Source organism: Zeus faber (assembly GCF_960531495.2).
Source record: "Zeus faber genome assembly, chromosome: 7".
Taxonomy (NCBI): domain Eukaryota; kingdom Metazoa; phylum Chordata; class Actinopteri; order Zeiformes; family Zeidae; genus Zeus; species Zeus faber.
This window is the reverse complement of record NC_137203.1, coordinates 25,347,576-25,364,691: the sequence shown is the minus strand read 5'-3', so window position 1 is coordinate 25,364,691 and position 17,116 is coordinate 25,347,576. Positions and strand designations below refer to the sequence as shown.

At 43.8% G+C, this 17,116-nt stretch overlaps 3 protein-coding genes across 3 annotated transcripts; 2 read left to right on the top strand and 1 right to left on the bottom strand.

Annotated features, from left to right (window-relative positions):
- Positions 1-3,003: 3,003 nt before the first annotated feature.
- On the top strand, positions 3,004-8,895 carry unc119b (unc-119 lipid binding chaperone B; the record flags this gene model as incomplete). The annotated part of the gene is made up of 5 exons (XM_080004298.1): positions 3,004-3,226; positions 3,323-3,436; positions 5,604-5,712; positions 6,339-6,511; positions 6,614-8,895. The coding sequence occupies 5 exons, from the start codon at positions 3,004-3,006 to the stop codon at positions 6,724-6,726; spliced, it is 732 nt and encodes a 243-aa protein (XP_079860424.1). The 3' UTR covers positions 6,727-8,895.
- A 191-nt stretch (positions 8,896-9,086) lies between these two features.
- On the top strand, positions 9,087-12,492 carry cUnh12orf43 (chromosome Un C12orf43 homolog; the record flags this gene model as incomplete). The annotated part of the gene is made up of 6 exons (XM_080004537.1): positions 9,087-9,195; positions 9,397-9,430; positions 11,273-11,371; positions 11,484-11,551; positions 11,640-11,727; positions 11,848-12,492. 6 exons carry the CDS (start codon positions 9,087-9,089, stop codon positions 12,314-12,316), a joined length of 867 nt encoding a protein of 288 aa, XP_079860663.1. The 3' UTR covers positions 12,317-12,492.
- Positions 12,493-12,749: 257 nt separating this feature from the next.
- hnf1a (HNF1 homeobox a) lies at positions 12,750-17,116 on the bottom strand (the record flags this gene model as incomplete). Its single annotated transcript, XM_080004297.1, has 10 exons — positions 12,750-12,880; positions 13,170-13,254; positions 13,366-13,481; positions 13,564-13,752; positions 13,858-13,999; positions 14,090-14,238; positions 14,367-14,569; positions 14,730-14,910; positions 15,252-15,451; positions 16,812-17,116. The coding sequence occupies 10 exons, from the start codon at positions 17,114-17,116 to the stop codon at positions 12,750-12,752; spliced, it is 1,701 nt and encodes a 566-aa protein (XP_079860423.1).

Here is a 17,116-nt window from a genome sequence, read left to right as displayed (position 1 = left end):
AATATCCACCCAGAGTTTGTTATGCACCAAAGTGAAAGAACATCTCAATGGCTACGCACATTCTTCTCATCATGCTTCCGGAGGTCCAAGCTCCCGAAGACCTGGCGCCGTGCTTCCATCATAGCAGAGGCTGCGATAGCAGAAGCTCTTGGAGACCTAAGGGAGGTGGAGGCCTCATCTTCATCATCTGGGACACTCAGATGCCTTCTCCCACTGGCACGGGGAGCACACTAGGGAGTATTGTTAGCACCGATTTTGGGGAGCGGCGGGGCAGGAGCCGGCCGTACCACCTCCAGGAGCTCGGCAGTACGGAGGCACCCAGGATATGGGCCTGGCCGTACCGCCCCCCTCCCCCCTCCAGAGCCCTCCCTCATGGAGGACCACAAGTTGCAGGGCCCCATCATGTCAACGACCCACTTGGCTACGGCAGAAAAATACGTTACCAGGGGGACACCATGAACCATGCGAAGATGTGGGGGAACACATCTTCAACTCAGCCAAGGACGAGGCCTTCTTGGACATCATGAATGGCGGGTTCTTCAAGGATGATGCTAACAGTTTGGTCCCATTCCACAAGCGTCAGCATCAGCATCTTCCTAACAACAGGGACCAGGCCCTCAACAGCTTATGCCACTCCACCGGACTCTTAACCAGGCAGGTCTCCTCCAGTTTCATTAACCCCCTCAGTTGCTTCTTCGTCATCAGATGCCCCGTGAACCAGTTCAGGTCAGACTGCAGGACCAGCCTTGTGGGCGCCTGCAAGGAGCTCCAGATAGACTCCATTAGCTCTAGCAACAAGTCCAGAGTCTCGCGAACACTCTAGGACTCGTCCTAAGGGGTTTTCCCGGCGAAAACAGGAGGTGAGAAAGATTGAGATAAAGGATAAGCGAGGACGTTGCAGCGAGGCTGATCCTTGGGCCTGTCTCGGATGTTGTCCTTCTTCTAGCCAGTGACTCCAAGGCAGAACACTTTGAAGCACAACTCCCCAAGGTCAAGGATCCTCGTGGTTTGACATCTTACAGATGCCAGGCGGGAAGTGCTCTGCCCCAAGGGGGGGAGTCCCCTTGGGGCTCCCCTTGGGGTCCTCATCATGACATCATGGCATTGTGATGATAGTATGATATCAGAACACACGCAGATAAGATGGTCAGACAGAGTCACATGCAGTCAATCAGATCACCTCTCGAACCCAGACTAACATCTCTTTCTTCAGCCTCATCATTGCCCTTGAGAAAGCACAATCTGTGCGTTCATTAATGTTATTTGTGTATGCATACAGCGTAGTAGCTATGACAACGTATTCACAGGTTATTTACATCTGCATTGACACTGATCCTTTATCTGCATATTTCTGTACTGTTCCACAGTTTTACACAGCTTCCATTAAAGATACCAAAAGTGAGCTCCTGTCTCTGGGTACTTATTAGGAGAGTGTTTAGCTTGCTGAATAGGTACATACGGCTACACGTGGTGAGGGCAGAAGACTTTTGAGTGAGCATAGCCACAGTCAACACAGCGACCAAAAGCAGCCAGACAAGTGACCAACCAAGAGACGTACGTTGCAACATTGCAACTTATTGGAAACTCAATGGACCTCATGCCATATATGTTCTTTACATGTATGTAAACTTTGTTGACAACTATATATAAATATAAATAAATAAATAAATACTCACGCACACACACACACACACACACACACACACACACACACACCCCTTTTATTTATTTGTTTGTTTGTTTATTTATTTATTTATTTATTTATTTATTTATTTATTTATACCTCTGCTGTCAGCATGCTGGGCATACAACAAAGAGTACTTGTATGCCATTGCATCTAGGACAGAGATAGTCTGCAAGTGGAGTTCAGCTTCTCAACCCTCAATGCTATCAAGAACTGCTGCAATAACTCTGTCATCCCACAGGTCGTCCACAAGAGCAAAGCTTTTTGTTACACAGAACCACTACCAACCCCCCTCTTTGGAGAATGATCTTACCATGTTTTGTTCTTTAAACAACTAATCACTACTCCAAGACTAGGAGAATCACCGCTAGTGAGACAAATAAACATTGAACCAAACAGCAACATGTACATGGAAAAACATACATAGAAATGTCAGATGACAACACGTATTGACAAACAGTCCAGACCTAGAACAGCAATTAGGCACGTGGCCTCTTCCTGTCATAGTTATAGCAGTAAATGAGGGAGGAAAGGAGAGGGATGTAACCAGGAGGGTGTTGGGGGTGTGTTCAAAGCAGGTGCTGGTGGTGTGTGTGCGTCTGTGATGAGTCCGCCTATATATATGTGTGTGTTGTGTGTTTTATTTAATCAGTATAAATAAAATATATTAATTGTATTGTGTATTGTTGTATTCAGCTTGTGTATTTTGGATTGTACTATATAGCCTTTTCGTTGTGTCAAATGTCAAGAAATAAAAATTCCCTATGTACAAAGTTCTCACAACCCAGCCTTCCCAGTCAACAAAACAGGTGTTGTAAATATTAAAATATTATGGTCCGCCTGAGCTTATTGCTTTCTGGTACTTGAACTGACGCAAAAACTTGAGCGGAGGGAAGGCGTAACATAGACACCGATCAAAAAAGCAGCCAGACAAGCGACCAAAACAGGAGCTTTGCCTTTTCGTTCCCTAAGAATGAGCCCTTTACGTCTACATACGGAGCGGGCCCCCTACCACGGAGGCCGCCATGTTGCACCGTCACGGAGAGAGGTCTGCAGCTGGACCCTTTGGAGTTGGTCGCGACCTGCGACCTCACCGCTCGATGAGCCACTGAATTCAACACACTGCGCCCTCAGGCGGGCCACTCCGCGCTGAAAACCAAGCGCACCTCTCTGGTAACTATGACGACGGCCAACTTTTAACAGCCAATCACAATGCAGCTTTTGTGTCCTCGCGTTTTCCGCCATCTTGAATTGACACCGTCCGCTCCGAGAGACCGCGACAGATAAACAACACACTTCCCTCTGTTCGTTAGTCGAGTATGAACGGCTCCAAAAACAAATCCACCCACTCGGTGAGTAAAGGGCAGGCGGACATCAGCGCCACAAACCCCAAGGACCGAAAGCACGGCGGCGGGATGCTGAAAAAGCTGATATCGAGACGCAGCCAGAGTGATAAATATCCCGTGGTGACGGAGGATGAGCTCAGGGCGTTGGGAGACATATCGCCGGACAGTGTTCTGGGTCTCCGAGCGGTGACCGAGGGTGTGCGGCTTCTTCTTACTTCCTTCTCCCGCTGCAGTTGAAATGGCCCCGGGGCCCGTGTTTCCACCGTCTTAACGCTGCTCTTCCACGTTCCAGATTACCTCTGCAGACCCGAGGACAACGTGTACGGCATCGACTTCACCCGTTTCAAAATCAGAGACCTGGAGACGGGGACGGTGCTGTTCGAGATCGCCAAGCCTCCCAACTGCGGTGAGTGTTGTTGAAAAGTGTGACAAAGAGTAGAATACTGAAGAACTCTGTCTCTCGGGATGTTTTTATTTGTCACACGCAGTTAGGATTCAAAATGAAAACAAAAAAAACTCCAGAACTGGCAAAAGAAATGAAATTTGGCAGTATACAATAAGCTTAAAAACAATAAATTAACATTAGAAACAAGCCTAAAAATTAACAATCAACATTTTGCAACATACAATATACCTAATAATAATAATAATAATACAAATAAACACAAATATTTCCCAAAAATATCCATAATCAATGTATATGCATTGTTTCCAGCACATAGTGCAAGTTTGTATAATGTGTAAGAAAATGGATCGTCAAATAAATCACTTTCACGTTTTTTCATTTGCAGCCTTTGTTTAGCATCTAATTATATGTTATAATAATAATAAAAATAATGACTTTTATTTATAACTGCCTTTCAAGGTGCAATTTTTTTAAGTACACAAATTATTTATTTATATACACTACTCACAAAAAGTTTGGGATATTTGGTTTTCGGGTGAAATTTATGGAAAATGTAAAGTTCACGCTACAGTGATATTATATCATGAAAGTAGGGCATTTAGGTAGAAGCATGCAATGGTGATTTCCTCATCTCAAACAATTTATTGAAACAAAAGCCAACAACAGTGGTGGGTATACCACAACAAAAAATGTTAATGTCTCAATAACTTGTCATGTGCCCTTGAGCATCAATTACAGCTTGACAACGACGTCTCATGCTGTTCACAAGTCGACTTATTGTCTGCTGAGGCCTGGCCCCCCACTCTTCTTGAAGGGCAGCCCTCAGGTCATTTAGGTTCTGGGGTACAGAGTTACGAGCCTCTACATGGCGACTCAGCTGATCCCATAGGTTTTCTATGGGATTCAGGTCTGGAGAAAGTGCAGGTCACTCCATTTGAGGTGCCCCAGTCTCCAGCAGCCGTTCCCTGATGATGCGACCTTGATGAGCTGGAGCATTGTCATCCATGAAGATGAAATGAGGCCTGTGTTGTTCATGCAGGGGCACACTGACTGGATTAATGATGTTATTCAGGTAGTATGGGCTTGTCACTGTACCATTCACAAAGTGCAGGGTAGTTCTGTATTGACTGGACACACCTGCCCACACTGTAACACCACTACCACCAAAGGCTCCTCTGGTGACAACAGTGGCTGATGCATAGCGCTCTCCTTGACGTCTCCAACATCGTTGGCGGCCATCATTTCGGCTCAACGTGAATCGACTGCGTAAATGCTCCCTGGCCCATGCAAGACGATGATGCCTGTGCCTGGTGGTGTGGTCAGGTTCCCTTGCAGGTTGTCTAGCACGCAGACCACGCTGATGTCAACGGTTTTGAATGGTCTGACATGACACTTGGGTGCCTCTCACCTCCCTTAAATGTGCCTGGAGTTGAGTGGCATTCATCATCCGGTTCCGCAGGGCACTGTTCACAATGAAGCGCTCATCAGTGTGGGATGTGACAAAAGGACGTCCACTTCTATGCCTTTCTGTGACTCTTCCAGTCTCTCTGTATCTCTGTTGCAACCTGCTGATGATACTCTGTGACACTCTAAGCTCAGTGGCCACTTCTCTCTGAGAACAACCTGTTTGAAGCCTCACAATGGTGAGGCACTGTTGATCAGTTGTTAGGTGTCGTTTTGGTCTCATGATGTTAAAATGTGAACAGCATGATGAAGAGCACTGTTTAAATAGCAATTCTAATTGAACCAGTAAAATGTATTGATCGATTCATGGATCAAACACTTGTTGTGAATTTTGCCGTTCAGCTCCTTGTTAGAGAACAGAAAGTTGTGCAAAAAGTTCTGAAAGATTGAACAGTTGGACATGTGCATTCAAAAGTTTAGAGAAGGTCAAATTAAGTTCAGCTGTAAAGGTTATAGTGCATTTTAGGTTCATCCTGAAATTTCACCCGAAAGCCGTGTGTGTGTGTGTGTGTGTGTGTGTGTGTGTGTGTGTGTGTGTGTGTGTGTGTGTGTGTGTGTGTGTGTGTGTGTGTGTGTGTGTGTGTGTGTGTGTGTGTGTGTGTGTGTGTGTGTGTGTGTGAATGTTAGTGTAAAAAATGTATTATTGTTCTTTTTAAAAGTGGCTAGAAGTTGGCCACCTTTGGAATGTACCTTTCTTCTTAAGATCCTATAGAGCATGAAGATGAGAGTGGGAACGTGGACACCAGTGCTGGAAGGTTTGTTCGGTACCAGTTTACACCAGCCTTCCTCAGATTGCGCACTGTTGGTGCAACGTAAGTAAAGACATCTTTTTGTAAATGTTAAATTGTTATTATAGTCCAAATCAGAATCCTTGTGGCTTTATCTATACATTTTTTCCAACCTCTCCACTAGTTCATTCCTTAAAGGGAGAGTTCCGAATTCATGATGTACCTTAATTTTCCAATCACCTCCTATGTTGGTGAGCAATAACTATGAATTTCGAGCTTCATTCAGCTCAAAAAACAAATAATCTGTGTGTACCTTAATCATACATACATATTATTATTATTATTATTATTATTAATAATAATAATAATAATAATAATAATAATAATAATAATAATAATAATAATAATGACGAGATGGTCTATCTCAGAAAGAACAATGATGAATGAAGTTGCTGAAATGTACTGTATCTGCTGCTAACACAATATCACAGTTTCAACTTCAATTGAATGAACACTGGCCTGGTTCAATTCCAATACACCTGAGCATCTATATACCTAGTCAAGATTAGACTAATGTGAAAATTGTGGTTATTGATTGGCAACACCACAAATATAAAAAGAAAATAAGGGTGAACCTCAACATTTCTTTATTAATGCTTTGAATGGAACTTTAATTCCAGTTGTTTAAGTTGCTTGTCTCTTCTCCGCAGTGTGGAATTCACCGTGGGAGACCGTCCTATTAACAGCTTTCGTATGATTGAGCGACATTATTTCCAGGGGCGCCTCCTCAAGAACTTCGACTTTGACTTTGGCTTCTGCATTCCCGACAGCCGCAACACGTGCGAGCACATTTATGAGTTCCCCCAGCTCCCAGAGGACCTAAGTAAGACCAAAGACAGAATTTGCTCCATTTTTTTTTAATACAGTAATACATTACATTCAGAATAATTATTTTGCCCCTAATTGTTTTCTTTCTTTCTTCCAGTTCGGCTCATGGTGGAGCACCCATATGAGACCAGATCAGACAGTTTCTACTTTGTGGACAACAAGCTAATTATGCACAACAAGGCAGACTATGCCTACGATGGCGGTCAATAATGCTCGGCACATGGATGCGTGCAGCGCCACATGAGCGTTAACATCCCTGGAACGCAACCACCTAAAGACTGAGGTTGGGGACAAAAGTGTTCTTTCTTGGCCAGCCATTCCCACAGACTCATCCACCCTCACCCTTTGGAAACAACAAACCCAATCTTCCTTCACTAAATACCAATAATTCATTTATCGATACCTCATATTGCTTTCGATTTTGGGAGCTGTCAAAAAAGTCGCTCAAGCATTTCTACATGTGATAGATTCGAATGGAAAGTCTTTGTATAATCTGTTGGGTTGTTGTAATTATGTTAACTTACTGCTTGATAACTTGAATTCTTTGCCATATCGTCTGTGAGCATAAGGTCAGTTTTATTCAGAAACAGTATAATTTTGACTTGACATGTTGACCGACACAAATTTTTCAATGCCAATACCAACTTCTGAGTCCTACGCCTAAAGTATTGGCCCTGACAGAGTACCAATTATATCCGTTACTCACACTGAACAGCATAGACTTGGACCATTACTTCTGGCTTATTAGTTCGAAATGACTGAAATATAACTTTTTCTCAATAAGAGACATCTAACATGTGTTGAGAAAAAAAACAAAAACAGAAAATCAGGTCACTTTTCATTGACACGACTTGATGGATATGGCTCATCGTGTCAGAGATTGGTCTGACCCTCATACTCTATATAGCCTGGTATCAAGCTGATAGTTCAAGATTCAAGATTGATATTGGAACATGTCTAGTTTAAGATGAATCTCCTACTCCTTCTAACCTACTACCTTTTGCAAGTGACTGTTTTTCCCTACCGTAATTGAACAGTGAGTGCAGACCAGCTGTATTACCGGCTCACTAGACATGTGGAGTAATGCGGCACAACCAGTTGGCATCGGCCTTTTTAAGATTGACTGTCAAACTGTCTCCACCATTTTCCCACAACACTCACTATAGAGGAAGATTGATTTTAGGATCTCCTATCCTTTTTTTTTTTTTTTTTTAATCATATCAACAGCCATCTTCCATTGTAAGCAGGCATTCAGTGGCCACTTAAGTCACGTTAATATTCATACTGATGTTGCATTGAATCAAATCATTCTAATTAATGCAGAGGAGCTTCCCTGCTGATGTCTTATGTTTGCCTGTTTTTTGTCCACTTGATATTTCATTCCCCCTTAACGTCATTGGTGATCTATTTTTTTATTTATTTTTTCTGATGGGGCTTCTTCAGAAATAGATGTCCTTCTGATTGTTTCATTGCTCTAACCCACGAGCATGGAGAATCTCAGGATGACAGCGGGTCCTCAGATCTCTGAATTTGGCACACATTGCCACAGCAGTCGCACCTTGATTATTAAAGGAGCGTGAGTGAGCTGGGTGAGCAATCATGTCAGCACCTCAAGATGTTTTTTTTTTTTTATTATTTTTTACGCTACAATTTAGTGACTCACTGTTACCTAGTATCTAGTTTGTAATGTCCTTCAGATTGGGGTGTATTCTGATTCGAGACAATAAGGGTGAGGACCATCTACTTCTGTCCTGTTTGGTCTTCAGGTTGCTGTTTTAACGCTTCTAAATATCTGGGCTTCCCCATGTTCTGCAATGTAGCCTTGAATTCCTGTGCCTTGTAGTTCAGACCATGCTTTTTATACTAGACTCCACTGCTCTTCAGTGATGCTGCTCAACCAATACGCTGACAGCTTTTGGTTCTCATCATGATCTCTTAGAAGGTATTGTGATATGCAGATCATGACAAAGCACACTCATTGTTGCACCAAGTTACTTATCTAGGCTACACAGGTTTGGGTGACTGTAGTTTTTACCTTTTAAATAAGACTGTTGGGGGATTGTTAGTTGAGAAGATCCGTAGGTTATGGATGAAATTATCTTAATCCAATGCTAATTTATCATATACAAGAGTACTCTAAATGGTGGAAGAATGCATTGATATTAAGATCTACTGCAATCATTATATTCTGCCACATGCAGATATACGTTTGCACTACTTAAGCAAATTGTTACTTAAGCATTTCAATGTGTTATAACTAATGAGCTCTGATACTGTACTCTGCTTTCGAAGACAAAAATAGGAAAACTGGATATTTTTTTTATTTAAGTGCTCTGTGACTGCCTCTTACTATTAAACGTGAGGATCTTTATCAAACCACCTATGCGGTTGTGTATCTTTATTTCATTTTTTTTCACATTGTGTTTCGTTCAATGTATTTATTCCGAAACTATTGGTGGATGAACGCGCAAATCTAAAGAGCGCCTCAGACTTCACCGGACTGCATTGCCCATAATCCTTTGCGGGGAAGGGGAGGGGAGAAAAAAGCACAACAAACACGTGTGTCCATCATGGCAGCCTCCACCGCAACGACTGTCTGCGAGTCGAGCAGCAGCGAGGATGAAGATCTGGAAAGATTTAAAGAAGCAGTTTGGAATTGCGAAGCTCCTAAACAGACAGGTATAACCATATTAGCAGTTTAAGTATTACATTTTCTCTTAGACTTTCTCGTTCAGGCTCTTGGGTCCAAAACTAAAATGCAGGGTGTGCGCATCAATTCAGCTGCGTATTGATTGATTAGTGTAGTACTTGATTTACGCTAAATGCATTGGGTTATTCAAAATGTATGCTGATAACTGCGTTTATCCGTGTTTATTCAAGACGGCGAGAGCAATGTCGACCCACCGTCACGGCGGTAAGTTTCTCCTCACACTAGTTGTTATTAAGGTGTACTACTGTATATGGTGGCTGGAGTGAGTAAATTCTGGGAGGGCGGAGGTGGGTGACGGTGATTCTCAACCTGTTTCACAACAAGGACCATGGGCATGAGAGATTCAGCCTCTTGGACCCCAATGCCACAGTCGTTTTTGAAATATACTCGGTCCTGAGGGGTCAGTGTCGAAAAAGCACAGTAAAATCCACATTGTTCCCGTTTTCACAAATAGAACAATACTTTTACAAATCGGAAACTGTTTAATTCGATATTGGCTTTTTATTATAATCTGGCCCAGGTCTGACCAGTGCTTAATTTCGAAATCAGGAGGTGCCGGAGGGGTTGCTGATCCGGCGGGTCGGGGGGGTAAGAAGAAAGTCGCGGAACGCACCCACTGAACGCTCAAAGGGGGCGGGGCTTAAGCTGCCATGCGTGACGCGGCCCGGGGCTTTTCTTTATATATCGATCAATTAAGCAGCGTAAATTAAAAAAAATAATAATAATTATAAATAGGGCTGCCTCCTGATGGTCGACAAGGGGACTCATCAGTCGCAAACCAGTCAGTCGACTGAGATTCTTCAAGTCGAGCAGTCGTTTTTTGTTTGTTTGTATTTTCAGCCAGTGTGCATTACAATAACAGCATAAACAGATAGAAGCGTACAAAATGCACAGAGATAACATTCAATGAGGAATTATAAATGATGGGAATCATAAATGTATTTTTACATGTGTGAATTGTCCACGTCCGGACCGACGCGGCTCTCCGTGCGCTCCGATCGGCGGAGGGCCGTGCCCCGTTCCTCCAAATAAAACAACTAAAAACAGTGTGGGGACAGGGCACGGGGGAACGGGCCACGACTCGTGAAGATTATTTTCTGCGTATAACACATGGAGAGGGGTTGATCAGGGAGAGTCACAGAGAGTCACGGAGAAAGTGTCCCCATTACGCACGCTTTCGTTCCATACCCACGTGTTTCGTTCCGCAAGGAGACGTAAAATAAAAAGACTGTTGTGTGGCGCCGACCGCGGGCACCCCATCGCTGGTTCGCGCATCGTCTGTACCGTCGGAAAGGGAGACAGGTGCGAATCCGATTCGACTGACAAAACTCTGAGTCGGGTACAGCCCTAAAAAAAGAACAATCTATAAGCACACAATTACTATTTGTTTTGTTTAGAAAACGGGCAACGCGGAGCTCGCAGACGAACCACAGCTTGTGCGGAGGCGCCGGATCCAATCAAATAGGTGCCGGTCCCAATCTGGGAGCTCCTGGAACATGTTCAGGCAGGTTTCGGTATAAATTAAGCCCAGAGTTTGACTACTATAAGTACAGATCTAGACATGGTTTTAGTGTGGTCTGCGTGTAGAGGGGGGGAAAAGGAAAACATTCTGACGCGTTTGAATGCACCATGAAAACAGGCGCGGTGAATCAGCTGCTCACTTCAGCGTTAAGTTGAATTGGAAGCTAACTTCAGCATCGTAATGCCAACTAATATTTTTTTTGTCAGATATGACATAGTCCAAAACTCCATACATGTCTTGTTCTGTAGTTTGGGAGATAAAAGTGAAACTGTGATCCAAAACCATGATCACTGGCCTAAGAGGCCCAGCTAACCGGTTCTGTTTGAACCAGGTGAAAACTGAAATGATTGGATTGTATTAATTATATCTAAAATGACACTGCTTTAAAATTCCTCTGAGTTCAATGTAAACTGGACACGCTTGTAGGTAGGTAATGTAGGTAATGTCCTGCATCTTAGTGATATGAGTGATATGTGATATGATATATATTTTTTTTCTTTTTTTTTGTATCCCTGTGGAAACAGTCTGGCCGTCTCTGACCATCAACACGATGGCAACGAGCTCCAGGTGACCCCGGAGTTTCGGGCCCACGTGGCCAAAAAGCTGGAACATATGCTTGACAGGTACGTTCATCTTTCCTTAAGACAAAGGATGTAAAATAATATTTAAATGACGCACATACATTAATAATTATGTTTGAAGGCACTTGGTTGTAACTGCCAATTTGGTCCTCAGTAATATTACGGAGATCACGGCCGGAGCAGCTCCTCACTCAGAACCAACATGTGAGGATAATGATGAAGGTAAAGGTGTTTTATTTTACGGTTGAAAGACATCCCGTCTTTGTTTGAACTCCCCTTGAAATTGAAGTCTTCATCATCTCTCTTGCAGGGTTTCGTCTTTTTGCAACGTCAATCCCGGGGCAGGGAGCCCCTGATGCCCCAGTGCCTGTAAGGCGACGGCCAATTCCCAGCTCAAGGTTATTTTTTTTACAATTTATGTTTGTGATATGGTAACTTTATCAAGTTTATACAAATATAACTTGGAACTTTAGCTTGAATCTATGACCTAATGTGCTCTTCTCGACATTGTTTTGCAGTGACAGCGATAGTGACGGCGAGATGGCGAAGAGGCTGAGAGAGGCAGCAGTCTCGGTGAAAGACCTCCTGCCGCCGTCTTTGCTGCCAAGCTCTCCGTCGCCATGCCGGACAGAGGCCGTCATCTCAGAGAAAGTTAAGAAAAAAAAACGCAAAGAAAAGAGTCAGGCAGCAGCAGGGATGGAGGTGGCCCTTGTTCCTAAAAAAAAGAAGAAAAGGAAGAAAATACATCCGGAAGAGGGTGACGCGGCAGAGCAGGATTGTGACGAGGCGCCGGAGGAGGAGGTTGTTGTTCTTAAGAAAAAAAAGAAAGTCAACCAGGAGGAGGCGGAGCAGGTTTCAGGAAAGCCGAACTGTGCTGTATCTCGTGCTGAAGGCCACGGTGTAGAGGAGGGGAGCCCTCAGCGGAAAACAAAAAAGAAGAAACCCAAAGCAGTCAAAGAGAAGGCAGGAGTTGGGGCCTTGAATTAAGAGACTGTTCAGACAGCCATGGCTAAAGAGATGACATGAACAAGACATTTGTCTGCACATTTTTGGTGATGCATTCTCCATATCTCTGTTTAATAAAATCCGTTACCATAGGGATGTCTGATCCTGTTTAAAAAAAAAAATGACACATGTTTTGTGCAGAATATAAAATTTATGAGTAGGCTACAATGAAAATATTTTTAATAAAATACATTTTGTTATCAATTTTCCTTCGATTTTTTTCAAAAGCAAGAATTTGCAAGTTTTATTTTGGTAGAGGATGTTTAGAAATCAAGTCCGTGCTCTTTGGAATCCACTGTGTGTTAATCCTCCCAGGTTCAAGCTGGCAACTCCATCTTCATCTCTTAGACCGACTGTTATGAATGTCCGCTAAACACAAGTGAATGAGATCCCTCCCAGGTTCTCAAATTGAGTGCTATTGTGCCGTCGATACCATCTGTGTCGGCAGGTAGGAGCTGATGTCCGTCGGCGAAGGAGAAAGGAGGTGAGACTGATGGCTTTCCGCACTCTGAGGAGCTGGATATAGCTCCAGGCTCTCGGAGGAAACTGTAAAATGTCAAACAATTCAGTTAGTAGATTAACTAGGGAAGTAGTAGGAACACTGCATTAAGAAATGTTTTTAGGCCACAAGACTGGACAACCTAGTGTCAGAAGTACTCCATGCTTGCCCTATGACCCAAGCATTGAGTCAAGTCACTTCCAAGTTAAAATATCAAAAGGCTTTCTGGCTTATGTTTCAGAGAAAACGGAAAAAAACCCTGGAAAGTTTTTGAAAAACAGTTAATGACACAATCTAGATACATCAACAAAGCCGCGGTGTGTTAAAGCAGCGTACCGGGCACAGATGTATGTGACTGCAGATGAAGAGACTCTTCATGGATTGTTGGGTCTGTGTGGTCCTCTGGGTCTGCTGCTAGAATCTATCAAAATATAATAAGAGTGGTAGGTGGCATCAAATATACACCCTCTGATTTTCAGAATGTTTGAATAAAGAGTTTTTATTTTGGTCTTGAAATGACCCGTGTCTATACCTGTCTAACAGCAGTGAGGCTGGTCAATGTGCCAAGGCTGCTGCTGTCAGTGATGACCATGGCTTGGGACAGAAGGCTGGACGAAGGGTACTGTGGCATTTCGGGCTTGCTGTACACTGAAGTGGGAAAAAGATCAGCAAATCAGTAAATCAATATTATTACTGTCTCATTATTGCTCGTAGTTTGCCTCTGTCTTACTGTGGCATGGCAACTGTGCCATGGTTGCCATGAATGGATTGGAACCCATGTGGCTTTGGAGATGCTGTGTGATTGCCGGTTGGGTCGAGGCGTGAAGCTGCTGCTGGAATGAGATGGGCTGAAGGGTGGTGAAACCGCTGCCCACGTTGTTGATAACGGGCACAGTCTGAGACTGAGTGGAGGTAAGACCTGTGTGTCAGAAAAAATATAAAAGAGAAAGTCATATTCACAGTGTCTCATGCAAGTCATGAATATAACAATCAGCTACGCCCAGTCTCCAGCAGGTGAGGTTACCTATGAGAAGAGAAGACTCTCCCAGGCTCATGACGCTGGGCAGGGAGGCCATGATTAGGCCGTGGGGGGGAACTGGGGAGGCCGATAGACTGTGCAGGGATGTCAGAGTGCTTACTGGAGGCAGAGGACCACCACCAGAGACCTGAGGATACGAGAGGACGTTAAAATGGTGAGTAAAGGACACAAATACACACACTGACTAGTAGCCAATGGCCACAAATTGTTTTCTCACTGTTTTGGGATTGTGCACATCTAGGAGTGTGTGGCTGGGTTCCAGTTGGACCGGGCTGGACCCCGAGCGTCCACCGAGACCCCTCTCCCCGCCAACCCCCCTGGCCAAGCCCAAGTTGTCGCATTGGATCAATTGGCTGTACTTAATACCTTGGGGGAGAAAAAAGACAATAGAATAAATAAATCGTTAAGACAAACACAAATTAGCAAGTATCAGTCATCAACTGGGGGTGTAAAAACCTGATTGATATAACAATGCAGCAGAATAATGTTATTACCAGGGCCAGGACTTTGTGGAAGGGTGTGGTTTGTGGAGCCGGCAGACGGGGTGGTAAAAGGTGTGTCCAGAGCCAGTTTATGGCGGAAGGCTTCCTCTTTGCGACGATTGGCGAACCAGTTGTATACCCGCACCTCCGTGACCAGGTTGGAGCCCAGGCCGGCCAGCTGGGAGGGAGAAACACCCCTCTGCAGACACTCTGCCCTGGAGAAATTAAAGAAAAAAAAAAGAAAACCTTTCAGGCAAAAGTAAAAGAGCGCATTGAATATTAGACTAATATTGCTATCAATTTGTCCAATATGCTTGACAGAACCACAATCACAAAAAAAAAGTTCATGCTCTTCCTGTTGTATGTATGTTTCACCTGTTACACTCTTCCACCAATCCCTCTCTCTCTTCCTTGCTGGGGTTTTTCTGTCGTTCGTAGGCATGGAAGAGGATCTGCTGGGAGGCAGGCCCCCATTTGAACCGGTTCCTGCGGCCCTTCCTGGTCTCCTCTCCTTGGTCCTCAGCGGATGTAAAGCCATGGCGAGCGTTGGTAAATTCTGAAAGGGATTTTGGCCATTTCATACGGAAGCTGGATGCTTTTTAAAATTACATTATTAGATAGATAGATAGATAGATACTTTAATCATCCTGGGGGAAACTGCAGTTTCAGCGATAGTTTACATAAAAAATAGGTAATAATAATAATAAAGCAATGGAATGAAAATATAAAAAAGGAAACTGAAACATTTGGAAATATACAAAAGACACACATTCAAATAAGACAATATCCACTAACCTAAAAACAATATCAATTAAGTTAAATTACATTCATGGTTATTTTAACCATCCATTCCAGATCTATGACTTGAGTGGGACGTGGCTGTTGTAGTGTACTCACGCTGGCTGATCTCGCACTGCTTCTTGACGTACCAGCTGTACAGGGCAGCTCTTTTCTGGTTCTTCATGGGCGTGCCTTTGTTGAGGTGCTGGGACAGATGGGACTGGTTGAGCCCCGTGGACTCCACCACCTCCCTCTGCGGCAGGTTATGCTGCTGCATGTAGCTCTTCACCATCTTCGCCACGTGCCACGGGTCCCCCCTGTCACACGCAGACGCGCCAGCTGATCGAGACGCTTTCCCCGTGTCAACTTAAAATGACTTCAAAACGGACATAATGACTCGAAAGTGATCGAGTGACCATCGAATGAACTCCTACAATGACTTTGTTTTATTATTGTTTATGATATTTACTCTTCTATGGTCGCGTTTATCTAAACTAGGGTTCACAGACACCCAGAAAATATGAATCATTCTTCTATTATTTTATTTTATTTTATTTTATTTTATTTTATTTTATTTTATTTTATTATTTCAATAGTATCGTTTTTGCAAACCAATTGCTGTTTTTCATACCTTTTCAAGTATGTTGAGTATAAAGAAAAAATACAGAATGTGTGCAGTGCATCAGCGCTAGTGTGGGGGAAGTAAAAAGAGGCTTATTGACAGAGGGAGATAAGGGGTGAGCACTTGGGGGTAAAGTCCAACTCTCTGATGTGGAGAGTAACTGTTACCCAACAACACTTTATGAAGCCTAATTCCATACTTTCTAACTTCCAGTGCAGTTATATACTCAATACTGTAACCCAAATAGCTCTCTCTCTCTCTCTCTCTCTCTCTCTCTCTCTCTCTTTATATATACTATATATATATATATACACTATATATATATATTTATTTATTTATATTTATACATATGTATATACTCAACATTTTTTAATTGTTGCACTTCATTTTTTTTATTCACCAGTGCTGATTTATTGTTCTTTTGATTGTGCTTGTATTGCAATAAAAGTAATAACCCATGTCAACCGTTTTTGTAAATTGTCATAAAATAACCCTGTATCTGTTCCAAAATTAATAAACTTCTAATCGACTAACCAGCATCACTTAGGCTTAATGTAAGCACTCACGCCCTGCCCTTTTCATTCATCTCAGCCCATGCATGTAGCTTATTTATTAAGGAATGGTTAGAGAATAATGATGAGGGTGGGTAATTAGTAACTAGCAAAGGAGGAACCGGCCTTTAAATTCAACTCCGAGGCTGGAGGAGATCGCAGAGAGAAGGAGAGAGAGGAAGAGAAGGAAGGAGGAATTGTGAATAGGGGGGAAACTAAAACGTGAGACGTGCCCGAGAGAAAAGGATTGGAACGGATGTTTTTTTTTCAGTTAGATCGCTGGTCTTTAGCCTTGACGATGTCTGAAGGGAAAAATCGTCCGTCTGCTTGAGGGCTTTTCAAATGTTAGACACGTTGCTTGAGCGGTCACTTCCTATTTGTGAAAACTGGACAACAAAGTGACTGTGAAGTGAAAGAATAGCAGTTGGTGAATAGTTCCCGTGGTTATGTGGAGGACTTGGAAAAGGCAGTCCGGGAGCGTTGCTTTGGAAGGATTGTACTCACTGCAGCAGCCGGTCGACTTCAGCCCTCAGCCTGGCCGCCTCCTCAGGTGCGAGCCTGTCCAGATCCCGAAATATGGGAGGCGGAAAATCCATTTCTCCCTCCTCGGAGCTCTCTCCGTCCCCCCGCTCGCCCTTCTCCGCCGTCGCCGCGCTCAGCCTGTCCTGCTCCATCTCCCCCAGGGCCTGCACCAGGACCTCCCGGGATAGTCCAGAGCCCAGCAGGGCCCAGATCAGCTGCTCTTGCAGGGCGGAGAGCCGGGCCGGCCTGGCCTGCGCTCCCTCGCTGCTCCCATCGTCTCCCTCCAT